This window comes from Phyllopteryx taeniolatus, chromosome 12 (genome assembly GCF_024500385.1).
Source record: "Phyllopteryx taeniolatus isolate TA_2022b chromosome 12, UOR_Ptae_1.2, whole genome shotgun sequence".
Taxonomy (NCBI): Eukaryota; Metazoa; Chordata; class Actinopteri; order Syngnathiformes; family Syngnathidae; genus Phyllopteryx; species Phyllopteryx taeniolatus.
The window spans coordinates 18,255,322-18,269,230 of NC_084513.1; the positions used below are offsets into that span (position 1 = coordinate 18,255,322).

The 13,909-nt window shown below is 42.1% G+C and overlaps 1 protein-coding gene across 13 annotated transcripts in view; it reads left to right on the forward strand.

Annotated features, from left to right (window-relative positions):
- The window catches only part of uggt2 (UDP-glucose glycoprotein glucosyltransferase 2), a 122,797-nt gene that overhangs the window by 69,661 nt on the left and 39,227 nt on the right, over window positions 1-13,909 (forward strand). For 11 of the 13 annotated variants that reach the window (XR_009791091.1, XM_061792100.1, XM_061792103.1 and 8 more), the window contains 4 exons: window positions 10,188-10,349; window positions 11,383-11,465; window positions 11,546-11,676; window positions 13,757-13,869. Coding sequence is in view for 12 of the 13 variants with exons in the window: in XM_061792100.1 (XP_061648084.1) it covers window positions 10,188-10,349; window positions 11,383-11,465; window positions 11,546-11,676; window positions 13,757-13,869 (489 nt within the window). In the remaining variant the exon portion in view is untranslated. Of the gene's footprint in view, window positions 1-6,818; window positions 7,372-9,729; window positions 9,937-10,187; window positions 10,350-11,382; window positions 11,466-11,545; window positions 11,677-13,756; window positions 13,870-13,909 lie in introns of those variants that run through there. The other 2 variants (XM_061792105.1, XM_061792104.1) reach the window with 2 other exon arrangements.

Sequence of the window (13,909 nt, forward strand, 5' to 3'; positions counted from 1 at the left end):
TCAACATTTGTAAGCAATACACTGAAAGTAAAATCCAGCATCTGTTTGTTAGAGCACATTAATCATGAAAAACAACCCAGTCGACAAGCCGGAAACCAAACCTTAAGGGGTGTATTTCTCCCCCCCCCAAAAAAACCTTACTGCTCAACTTCCCTGCTGATGGACAGCACACTTCAGAGGAGCCACACCGCAAGACGTGCACACTGATCATTTGTGACACGCCTGACCTTTCCTGGGCCGTGCGGCCAGCTCGGCTGTGCCCTGGCTGAAAAGGCCAATACAGCGTGGTGAAGGTGGAGTCGCTATCACGCGCCTTTTTGCACTCCAACTCACTCCCATCTCAGGAGGCATTGAGGTGAGCGCCTGCACCGAGATGCTCAGTCAATCTGAGAGGCAAAACAAGGCGTACAATCCAAATGTGGCTGTTCCAGATGGGAATACGGGTTGAAACAAAAGGACTGTATTCTTGAATCTTACCTCTATTTACCGAATATGTCCACTTCAATAATCACTGCAAAAATAAACACCACACCTCAAACAAAGAAATATTTTTCTCCCCAACAGCTGGTGCCTCTAGGTTGCGATTACATTTACTGTGACTGATCCCGCCATGTGGCATCTGTAAAGCTGAAGTTTACATTGGAGTTTCAAGTGCTGCTGTACGTAGCACGTAGCTGCTAAACATTAATTATCTGTTATGTATTATATTGGCTGAAAAACACACACACACACACACACACACACAAAAACAAAAAAAAAACACCTGGTCTCCAGACAACTACAGGTCACACATACAGCAGGCAAACAACCATTCCAACTAATATTCACACCCAAGGCCATTTTTCAGTGAAGCTAACATGCATGTTTTGTTTTTGGAATGAACCTGAGTACTCAGAAAAAAAGCCATGCAAGCACGGGATGAACAGGAAAACTCAACATACGATGTTCCAGCAGAGATGTGAACCCAGATCTCCTGACAGTTAGGCAGACATTGTTGACCCCCCCCCCCGCCCCCCCCATGCTGCCCATTTAGCAACAAGTTTTTTTAACGATCTTTTTTTTTTTTTTTACTAGGTATAAAAGGATTAAAATTAACAACACTCATGGCAACTATCTGAGGAAATACTCTAATTGAAGAATCTTTAATTAAGGTATTACAGCAGAATATGCTGATATACCACGGTGAAATGTGCATAATGCTACTAGTCAACTCATAATGTTTCCCGGGTGAGGAAGAGGAGGCAGAAATGGCCTCAGAATGGACGCCACGGGATTTAAGAACACGGGGCCGGGAGGATTGTGAGAGCTGAGTGGAGGCTGCAGCTGTGAAATGAAGAGCTGTCGCATCCACTGAGCACTTTTCTGAGTGGAGGAAACACACTTGGCGCAGCAGAAATAAATCATGCGCGCCTGTTTTCTTTCTTTTTTTTTTTTTTTTTATACATCAGCGTGTGATTGTAGCTTTCAAAACAAGAGATGGGAAGTTCTCACTGCCTTCCAAAGATTTCCGGTTGGTGCTTCCCCCCCCCCCCCCCCCCCCTCCCTCCTCTCCTAATCTGATATGCACGCATGTACCTACATTTTGAGAAGATAACTCGGACTGATGCAGCTTTAATGCGTCGTTTTATGACTAGTCTAATGTGTAGTGCTTTTAAAAGACTTGCAGATGCACTAAATAAAGCATACGGCAATTCTGCTGAGAGAAAAACTGACTGTTACAAACTTTTTGGGCTCTTGAATCTTTATAGAGGCACTATAGCTGATTTTGGCAGTACATGTTTCTTTGTGTGATTAAAATTATTCTTGAGCAGCAAGGTAAACTAGTGGTTTGCATGTTTGCCTCACAGTTCTGGGGTTACGAGTTCCAAATGTGGTACGAGTACCAGTAGCGGTACGTGGCTCCCTCTAGTGGTACACAAATGAATCACTGAATTGAAGGTTCAAACTCCATAATGTGACAGTGGTTTCAACTTTAAAAAAAATCTAGAACAGCATATTTGTTGTATTGTTGTTACAGTTCAGTTGTATTGAACTTTTAAGTACAAAACATTTGCATTTAATCATTTAGAAATGTTGATATAATATCGTTCACATTTATTTAGGCAATTTCTTTAACGTTTTATATACAATATGTTTTAATTGAATTGTTATTTAAATAGTTTATCATTTGACTATTTAGTCACAGTGCTAATGTTTACCCTGTACAACGTTACAGTGGCCACCAAAAACATTCAATGTACCTTTTAGGAATAAAACCTCTGCCTCGTTTTTGATGAGCACTTGGGCCTACTACGTGACTGTATTTCAATGTTGGTCAAAATGGTGATACTTGCCAAGTATTTTTTTGTAAATGGTACTTGGTGTAAAAAGTTTGAGAATCACTGCTTTAGAGGCTTCAATGGACCTAACATGCATGCTTATGCAATATAGGAGGAAGCCGGAGTACCCGGAAAAAACCCACAAAAGCACCGAGAGAACATGCAAACTCCACAGAGGAAGGAAGAAATCAGTTCATGCGGTTCCCGGGCGGCTTGAGAAACTGGTGGCTAATGCTGACGCCCAGATCAAATTTTAAATCAAATTCCATGCAATACTTTTTTCTCATGTTAATTCCTTGTAAGGATTATAGTTCCGAAATAAATTACAAGTACTTAAAAATAGGGAGTTACTTTTCAATCACCCGGTAGAATACTGTATTTCCTCAAATAGTGGTATCCACCCTAGTACACACTGTCTTGATGAGCCTAACCTTTTTTTTTTTTTTTTCTTCATTAACCTCTGATAAATGTCTGCTAATCTGTACAGTTGAGTCACAAAATGCTCCTGGCCACTATATGAGGAAATGATTTTTTTTTTAACAAAATTAGCATAATTTACTGGTAAAATAAGACCCGTAATAATATATAGTATTTATTGTGATAAGTGTTATTTGTTTGACAAATTATTAGCCTTTTTGGGGGTTGCAACATACCCGAAATCTTACCAAATTTTGCAAGTGCTTGTACCCTGGCGGAGATGTACAGTGGGTATGGAAAGTTTTCAGACGCCCTTAAATATTTCACTCTTTGTTATATTGCAGCCATTTGTTAAAATCATTTAAGTTCATTTTTTTCCTCACACAGCACCCCATATTGACAGAAAAAAAATGTAATTGTTGAAATTTTTGCTGATTTATTAAAAATGAAAAACTTAAAAATCCCACAACCATAAGTATTCAGACCTTTTGCTGTGACACTCATATTTAACTCGGGTGCTGTCCATTTCTTCTGATCATCCTTGTGATGGTTCTACACCTTCATTGGAGTCTAGCTGTGTTTGATTATACTGATTGGACTTGATTAGGAAAGCCACACACCTGTCTATATAAGACCTTACAGCTCACAGTGCATGTCAGAGCAACTCAGAATCATGAGGTCAAAGGAACTGCCTGAAGAGCTCAGAGACAGAATTGTGGCAAGGCACAGATCTGGCCAAGGTTACAAAAATAAAAACTGCTGCACTTAAGGTTCCTAAGAGCACAGTTGCCTCCATAATCCTTAAATGGAACACGTTTGGGACGATTAGAAGTCTTCCTAGAGCTGGCCATCCGGCCAAACTGAGCAATTGGAGGAGAAGAGCCTTGGTGAGAGAGGTAAAGAAGAACCCAACATCACTGTGGCTGAGTTCCAGAGATGCAGTCGGGAGATGGGAGAAAGTTCTAGAAAGTCAACCATCACTGCAGCCCTCCACTAGTCGGGGCTTTATGTCAGAGTGGCCTGACGGAAGCCTCTCCTCACTGCAAGACACATGAAAGCCCGCATGGAGTTTGCTAAAAAAAACACCTGAAGGACTCCAAGATGGTGAGAAATAAGATTCTCTGGTCTGATGAGACCCAGATAGAAATTGTTGGCCTTAATTCTAAGTGGCATGTGTGGAGAAAACCAGGCACTGCTCATCACCTGTCCGATACAGTCCCAACAGTGAAGCATGGTGGTGGCATCATCATGCTGTGGGTGTGTTTTTCAGCTGCAGGGACAGGGAGACTGGTTGCAATCGAAGAAAAGATGAATGCGGCCAAGTACAGGGATATCCTGGACGAAAACCTTCTCCAGAGTGCTCAGAACCTCAGACTGGGCCGAAGGTTCACCTTCAAAAAGGACAATGACCCTAAGCCCACAGCTAAAATACAAAATGAGTGGCTTCAGAACAACTCTGTGGCTGTTTTTGAATGGCCCAGGCAGAGCCCTGACTTAAACCCAATTGAGCATCTCTGGAAAAACCTGAAAATGGCTGCCCACCAACGTTCACCACCCAACCTGACAGAACTGGAGAGGATCTGCAAGGAGGACTGGCAGAGGATCCTCAAATCCAGGTGTGAAAAACTTCTTGCATCATTCCCAAAAAGACTCATGGCTGTATTAGCTCAAAAGGGTGCTCCGACTAAATACTGAGCAAAGGCTTATAAAAATACTTATGGCTGTGTGATATTTCAGTTTTTCTTTTTTAATAAATCTGCAAACATTTCAACAATTGCATTTTTTTCTGCCAATATGCGGTACTGTGTGTACATTAATGAGGGAAAAAAATGAACTTAAATTATTTTAGCAAATGGCTGCAATATATACAAAAAAAGAGTGAAAATTTTAAGGGGGTCTGAATACTATCCGTACCCACTGTATGTATTAACATGGCGCCTGAAATTCACTCATTAGCCCCCAATTGAAATGTTTAATTTCCATCACCAGTTTCACTGATCCGCATGAAATTGGATGGACATTCATTCATCTTCCATACCGCTTATCCTCACTGGGGTCGACATGTCCACCATAAAAGCACGCACAAAGAAGTCACAAAGACCCATGTTCGAAATTGAACAGAAAATGGGCCGTTTGGGTTTGACGCAGCCATTTTAGCACAAATTCCGCGACTCAAAACGTTGACGAACAAACTGGCCCAAATGGGCCCCAATCAGACGCAGTTATCCTAAACAGATGGGCGATGCTAAATTGAAACGCCACCTTATGTGGGCGGAGCCTGGTGACACAGTGTGGTGATCTGTACGAGAATTCGGCATAAAAAAAACATGGTGCGAGGGCCCATTCACTGCTGCTTGCAGTGAAAATATTAGATTATACATACATACATATTAACGTAAATGCCATAGTTTTAGTTGCAAAAAAAAAAAAAAAGACGTTTAAACATTATCTTTATAAATAAACATCTTGCCTCTAATACAGTCCTAGTACTCTCTGTAGTTGCGTAAAATAACTCCCAAGGTCATTTAAGTCCATTAAAATAATAATAATAATAATAATAATAATTAAATCAGTTTGACACACATCACCTGATCCTAGGTCATGGGAGATGTGTGCATTGGGCTACCTATTTTTCATGTCATAGTTCGATGCCTCTGTGTGTTTTGGGTCTTGAGCCTCTCAAAACAATTGTGCAAGTAGAGCGGTGATCTATTGGCAATTAAAGTAAACAGAGGGGGTGCTTAAACACATCTGGGCCAATAACATGACCGAGAAGGGATCCCGTATACAGTTGGTTAATGGGCCAGACTGCAGCAGCAATGGAATAACATTAGCAGCACAGTTAGACAGAGCCTCATTGTGGGGGACTGATGAGCACACAACGACCAGAACCTTTTTGTCTATTTATAGTTTGCAAGCCGAGTGCGAAAGACTGCTTTTCCTCTTCACACCAAAGAACTTCCTGAATGCGTGTGATTGGTTGCAATTATTGGACAATCAAGTGTCTTTTGTAAAAGTTTTCCATAAAGGAAGATGATAGAGACAAACAACCATTCACAGACAATTTAGAGTCTCAAATGAACAGAACATGCGTGCTTTTCTGAACGTGGGAGGAAGCTGGCGTACCCAGAGAAAATCCACGCAAGCATGCAAGATTCAAACTCCAAATGTCAGAACTGCGAGGCAAAGCATGCTAAACCATAGCCCGCCGTGCTGCCCCTTTCATAATACAACCATTTTCTACAGTGCTGATTCTCATCGGGGTCGCGTGTGATATCCTGGTTGACCCTGGACTGGTCATCAGCAAATCACAGGGCACACATAACCATTCAATTTAGTCATCAATGAACTTAACATGACGCGCCTTTCCCCCAATTAATTTCAATTATTGAGCTAATTATTCGATAAGACACACAATGAACATTTATATATTCGGTTAATGTGAAATGATTTTACAAACAATGAATAAGTGTGTTTTAGTGGACTGACTTTGAGTTTGGGTGAAAAAAGAGCTTTATATGCAACAATGATTACAGGACTCTGTTGGATAATTTAAATAACACAGCAAAAAAATTTGAATTTATAAAACATTTTGCAAAAGTTGAGTTTTTAATGTGCGGATCTGAGCTTTTTAAGACATTTTGGGAGATGACAGTGTGTGTGTGTGTGTGTGTGTGTGTTGTTGTTTTTTTTTTTTAAGCTTTACCTCGTATTCCTCTGGACCTCCTTCTTATCCATGATGACAGGCACGCAGTTGGTCAGCTCGGTCCAGTCGGCGTGCAGACCGCAGCTCCATCCCGTCGAGAAGCGAGAGAAGAGCCACGACTCTTCCTTGCCCGGCCGGTGGCAGGTGCACTTCTTCTGGCCGGCCTTGCAGTCGCAAGGCTGCTCCAGGCGGATATTCCTCACCAGGTGCCGGCCGAACGTTGTGCCGCCGGTCTTCTGGATGTGCAAGAACACGATCACGTCGTCCGCTTTCATGTTGAACTCCACGCGTCGGTCCAAGTCTCGCTGCGTGAAGTTGAACTGGGACGGCGCCTTGGCGGGGCTTTCGTCCTCCAAGTCCTGGTCCCCGAAATCGTCCCCGTCCTGCAGGTACCCGGCGGAGAGCAGGCTCACTCCCCGTGGCGCGTCTCCGTTTTTCAGCGGGCACGAATGGCCGCCGGCGGGACATATGTACTGGTAACCTATCGTGACAAAAAGCACAGCCAGGATAGGAACCAGGATGAGCTTGCTGGACTTATCATCCATTATGGGCTTCGTCTTCATTCCATCACTGGGGTGGGGGGAAATAAGAGTTGGGGACTGGATGCTCGGTGAGAGGTGCCTCTTATTTCGGGTGCCACATGTTGACAATCCGGACGTCGATCACCTCTCGAAAACAGCGCGCCGTCCGTCAGCTCCGAAGTTAAGCCACATGGCAGGCTCGAAGTTCTACCAAGTCGCCCCGCTGATTCCGCTCCGAAACACGCGTGTGTTGTCTCGGGAGAGGATGTCGCAAGACTGGGACTGTTGCGCAGCCTCCCCCCCCCCCCGCCACCGACACCCTCCACCCACCACCGGCAGCATCCCTCAGCCTCCCCCGGCTGCTGAGGCGCTCTGACTGGCTGCACGGGAGTCCACTAATCGGCCGTCTGTGAGTGTGTGTGTGTGTGCGCGCGTGTGCGTGCGTGCGTGCGTGCGTGTGTGTGTGTGTGTGTGCACGTCCCATTCCCACTGTCCCATTATCTCGTTTGGCAGGGTGCGATGAGACATTATGACATCATGCACATTCAACCACTTGCACTACTTCTAAAGTAGGCTCAATGCGATAACTAAAAAGTCATAAAAACTGACCAATTTCGCCAACACTATTCCCCCCCCCCCCTCAATTTAACTTTGATTCACACTCAATATAACATCACTATCTATCTATCTACATCAGAGGTCTCAAACCCAATTTATCTGGGGGCCATTGGAGAGATCGTCTGGGTGAGTTTGGGCTGTATCAAGTATTCCACGAAAAAAGGGTTTCATGTATTAAAAAAAAGTACAACTAATCTTCTCGATCTTTATTATTAACAGTTTAGATTTAACAGGGGTGTCAAACTCATTTTTGTTGTGGGCCACATCGTGGTTTTCCCTCTGAGGGCCGTTTTGACTGTGAATCCATATAAGTGTATGATTGTCTCATATTATAACATATAAACAACAAATTGTGGGATAACTAGTTTTGAAATCAGAAGCCAGTAAAAAAAATTGCTCAACTATTACGCAATTTACTTCAAAGGGGGCCTTGGTAAAAAAAACATAAAAATAACAATAATCCTTAATATCTCAATGTTATTGAAAGGGAAAACAACTTGTATTTTAGCAAAAACATTAAGTCAACGCACATGATTTGCTTTGGCGGGCGACATGAAATGATGTGGCGGGCCAAAGTTGGTCCCAGGGCCACCAGTTTGACACATAGGGCTTAGAACAAGATTGGTGACCCGGTCCTCGCTCTCAGTTCCCTGGCATTTTGCATACGCCTTGGCATGTCGAGTAATAACGACGTCTGATGCTGTATTTCTTGAGCACCGCAAGTTTCTCGGTGCGTATAAGACACGTCGGGGTGCCCCTGTGCTCAACAACAACAAATGAAAAACATTCCGTCTCCCATTTTATCTGAAATCGTCTGTGCTTGTTGCCAACCTTTCTGTTCATGGCAGGTTTTAGGAAAGATGTTACTGGGTGAGTGACTAACATTGCTAATTCACTTTGGCCAACTTGCTGACAAACACCGCCGAAAGCTGTCATGAGCCTTAGCTAAGGTAGCTTATCAGTGAATAAAAAAAAAAATGGCTCAGGGCAATGACTCAGCAAAACAAATGTTAATTTTTTTTTAAAATGCAGGTCGGACGAACACTAAGCTTTAATGTCAAGTAGGGGGCCGCAAAATATCGTCTTGTGCGCCTCAAATTGGCCCCCAGGCTGTGAGTTTGAGACCCTTGATCTACATCCAACGGTTGTGTTGCTGAGGCTACAAAAGGCGAGCATTACCCATACATTTCTCGAGTATTAACATTGTGAAAATGGTAGGAGTCAGCCATTTTAAGGAGTCAAGCTACAGGCCACATAGCACTTGCCACAATTCAAAATGACTCGCTGGGCAAACCCTTTTACTATCTTTCAGATGGAAATGAGAAGCATCATTACTCGCGGTCATTATTACATCTGCACCATCTAATGAGATCAACTACAAGAACTGTGCTAATTCATTCTGCCTTTACAAATAGTCGGTTTTCATTGACACTGACTGTGGTGAGTTTTGGTTGACTTAGCGACATGAGCGTGGCAACGTGTTAAGAAACACCAGTCATTATGATACAGTGCAATTCCCCACCACTGAAAATTAGTCAGTGGTGTTAGGTAAAAGATGCTTTCTGCGTCTTCGGTTATACAAAAACTCTTGTATTTTAAACTGCAGGATTCCACTTTCCTGTCTTAGTCCTGTTCTATCTTGTCCTGTCCTTCCCTCACAGGGTGTAGCACTACAGCCCCATGCCACACTCATATTTAATGTTTCATTGTTGTAGATAATGTAATGATTTACTTCTCTCATCCTGTTTACAATTAGTGCTTTGTCTTTGTTTCTCTCTCCCTTCTAGAAACTTTATTCTGTTCAATTGATCAAGTCTGATTCTCAATAAACCTCAATTATAATACTAAGAAACCACAACGGAAGCTTAAAAAGTCCACTGTGACACAGTTTAGGTGGGAAATATTTTGAGTTGCAGTCGACGGTCCGTTAGTTGTCCATCGCTATGCCTGTTTGAATCTCTCTATCAACAGGTCTAAAAAACACCCATTTTATTATTTATCGGCAGCTTTATGTTACTAAAACATATTAATATGTAAATTTTTTTTATAAATAACTCCATTCAAGATTTAATCTAGTTTCAATATCAAGAATTAAGCGTCATCCAAACCGGCAAACTCCATCCTGTCAACTATACCGGTTGCTAGCATACGGCCATGGTTGATGCCCAAAAATAGACACCGGGGGACGGAGTCATTGTATTTGTATGGTAGCGGTCAGGATCAATAACGTGAGGGATTTATAACGGCATACACAGCCACGAATAGTATAATGGTTATCACTTCCAGCCTTATCCCTACATGTTTGTAGTTAGCAAGTTCAGTCACTTCAGATTGTCGTCATTTCAAGCGGTTAAAGGTAAAACTTTTGTTAACTTCAGCGTAATATGACTTTTCTGGTTCGGTGCGATGGGTTTATGAAAACCGTGTCGTTTGGATAACGGTTGTGATTGCTTGCGGCACTTTCGCTAAAATGACTGAATGTGTTGGAGATGCAACCGAGTTGATGCTGTAACTTACAGTAACTACGTGGCACAAGACCGACTGACCGACCGACCGACCGACACATGTGAAAGGCGTGCTGGACTTGACCGCTCGCTCTCTACGCAGGTTCATACAACTTCATGTTGACACGATGAAGATGAGGAATATTATCCTGCTGTCCCTGATGCTGCTCCTCCTCAACATGCAACACACTGCATCCGCATCCAAAGGCGTCGTTGCAAGTCTAAAAGCCAAATGGCACACGACACCTTTCCTTTTGGAGACAAGGTATTTGCACGTAGCACAATACACATCCATGGGCATGCACGCTGTAGTTATGTGCCATCTATTCACTGAATATCTTTATTTCCACATCTGCAGCACAATTAAATGTTTACTTTAACACTTCACAATATATATATATATATATATATATATTTTTACTTCACCTAGAAACATGGATCTTTGCATAAACTACTTTTGATATGTAGTTTGTACTGTGGAAACTCCAAGATGGTGCAAGTGAGCCAGTCCTCATATACTGCTGGGCCAATGGGAAGTCGAGATTTCGTTACCATGACGAATGGAGGCTATTGCCATTAGAGAGGCTTCGCATGGTGATTTTTGTCATCTTTCCAACAAGTATATGTGTGACTCGCTGGCGGGTGTGAGTTTGCATGTTCTCCCCGTTTCTCTATGGGGTTTCTTCACATACTCTGGACTTGCTATTGGCCCAGCAACCTGATGAGGGCTTGGCTGACGTGCAATGAGACTGTCAGGCCCTAAAACGGCTTCATTTTGGCAAGACATGAAAAATGCTGTATAAAAATGAAATCGTTAAAACACTTGACCTTCACATTGATACCAACTGACACTGTCTGCTTATTTTTTTATTTTTTCCTTCCTACATTCTTCTCTTGACAACCTTTGTTGAGGCTGCTTTTTTTTTTTTTTTTTTTTTTTTTTTAATTTACATGTGGCAAAAGAAGCCAAAGAAAAAAAGCAAAACTTATGCTCATTGAGTTGAGGTCTTGTGAGGCACGCAGGCGTCATCCATGTTTGTCTGTCCATTTGCCAAAAAGCTAAAGACAAAACAAAACGCGCCTATGCTGATATAATGACGGTTAAACTTGTGTGGCACATTTTTTCAGTAAATGATGGTTAAATTCCAATTGCTTCAGGGGCATTTGACTTCACAGGTTTCACAGAGTTTTATTGATGAAACCTTGCTGTGTTGTCCTAAGGTTCACTATGTGATATGTTGCTCCAAGACTACGATATTGTATGTATTTGATCCCCCCCCCCCAAACCTCATTTTTAGTGAGTTTATTGGAGAGGATGGCAATGAGAAATTCTGGCAGTTTGTTGACACTGTAAAAGAGCTCACCGTGTACAAGCAAGGAGGTACGCGGTCAAGCTGGAATCATTTACCTCCATTTACATCATATTTCTCTTCTAACTTATCTCATCTTGATCCATCCCAGAGTCTGTGCGCTCCTACTACAACCTTATCATTAAGAAAGCCAACCAGTTCCTCACGGATCTTCAAGTGAACCTGTTGAAAATGGCTCTCTCGCTGCACTTCTACTCTCCAGCTGTTCACTCCTTCCAGCGGGTAAGGTGTGATCGCAAATTATAAACGCGTGAAATCTAAAACATTTTGACGATGTCTCTCTGGCAACTTTATGTGGTGGGAGCCATGTCAAATATTGCAGAATTATTCATGTCATCGATGAATATACCAACACGTATGACAGGTATGGTGCACTACATAGTTTATGAGCAATTTTTTTGTATGCAGCCCTGAATTCATGACCTGGGGGTCTCTGCCGTCTTTACTTACAATTGCTTTGGCACTGCTGAGTCATTATTCTCAAAAACACTGGATGAAATATTTGTCTTGAAATTGAACTGTTCAGCGATTATTATCTTGAATGATGCTGCAATATGACTTTCAGTGCTTGCAGGCTTTTCGGTGCCCCACACATTGTGTAAAACGTTAGATATTCTATACTCTGGTCTACATTGCTTGTCAACATTGCTTGTTGTAAAAATTCATTATCCCCATAGTATAAAACATTATTATATGATGCTGTACAAACAGGCACAGGTTTAATAACGCATTTAGTCAATTAATTCATCGTTTTGAATTCTTCCTCCAGTGTGGACTTTGCATGTTCTCACTGTGGGTTTTCTCCAGGGCTTCTTCCCACATGACAAAAACATGCATGTTAGTTTGAAGACTCTAATTTGTCCAAAAAAAAAAGAAAAAGAAAATGTGAGTGTGAATACTTGTTTGTCTATATGTGCCCTGTGATTGACTGGTGACCTGCCCAGGGTGGACCCTACCACTCACCCAAAGTGAGCTGGGATAGGGTTTATGACCCTAATCTGGAAAAGCAGTCTAGAAATTGGATGGATTATTGTTGATTAATTTTGTCTAGATGCAATTGAATCAAAATGGAGAGCAACCAATCAAGGTGCTGCTGATTCAGTCTCAACTTTTGTGGTACCTAGAAGCACAACCACAATTTGTTCCATTGCACTGGTCATCCTCTTTTTTTTTTTTTTTTGTATTTATTTTTTTGTTTTGTTAATGTACCTCACGCATTTAATTTTAAGCATTAACTGTCACACAGGTATGAAATAAGATTAACTGCTAATGTCATGTAAAGGAAAAAAAAAATCTACCTTTTTATAGAGACAAGTGCAGTGGTGCCCTGAGACATGAGTTTGCTTCGTTCCATGACCAGGCTTGTAACTCAAAACACTTGTATCTCACATCATCTTTCTCCATTAAAATGAATGGAAATGCCATTCATCTGTTCCAGCACCGCCCGGAAGAAACACAAATTTGTGTTTGTTTTTAATGAGAAATAATAGCACTGTATAATATTGTACTTCATAAAAACACCATTAAATAGAATGTAATTAATTATACAGTTTGTGCATCATGAATTAATGCAGCAATTAATTGTGCTGCACTGCTCGTGTGCCAATTGGAGGCAGTATAATATTGTCATGCAGACCCAGACGAAGGAGAATAGTACTACTACTACTGAGTTCAACTGCCACCATACAGCGCTTGTATCTCAAGTTTGCGCTCCCAAGTCTAAGCAAAAAAATCGGCTGAATGACTGCTCATATCTAAAAAAAATAGTTATGTCGGGTCACTCGTATCACAAGGCACAACTATATATGTTTAGCTAACCAATCCACGCAGACCACTGCTGTGGAGCAACTTTTCTGGCAGTGTTATTCAGTTCAATATGGTACTGGAATGAAAATAGGGGTTCATTATTTTGAGAGATTCTCACTAGTTGGTAAGCATGTTAGTGAAGATAACCAATGAATTGATTGGTTATGTTCCCCATATGCCCTGTGATTGACTGGCGACCAGTCCAGGGTGTACCTCGCCTCTCGCCCAAAGTCAGCTGGCATAGGCTCCAGCTCACCCACGAACCTAATGAGGGTAAGCACTACAGAAAATGGATGGATGATGTGCCCCATAGTCGGTCAAGGAGTTTTAGTCAAATGCTCATTGTAATACAAAGCAGTTACAGTATTTGGTTGACTATGGAAGATGGCAATACTACTGCAACCCAGATGTAATCCAAAAAGACACCAGAGACAGACCGTGTCAGGGTTGTATTTTTGTTCTCGTTTTCTGTCAAAGTGTACTCGTTCCTCCACAGATAGCCGATGATGAGCCGCCACCTGAGGCCTGTCCAGCTTTTGTCTCCGTTCATGGCCAACATAGCTGCAGTACAAAGAAGATCAAGAAGCTTCTGAAGGCTGCTGCAGGCAGGTAAATCCAAGTGACACAACCAACCCCATGTGGATCTACC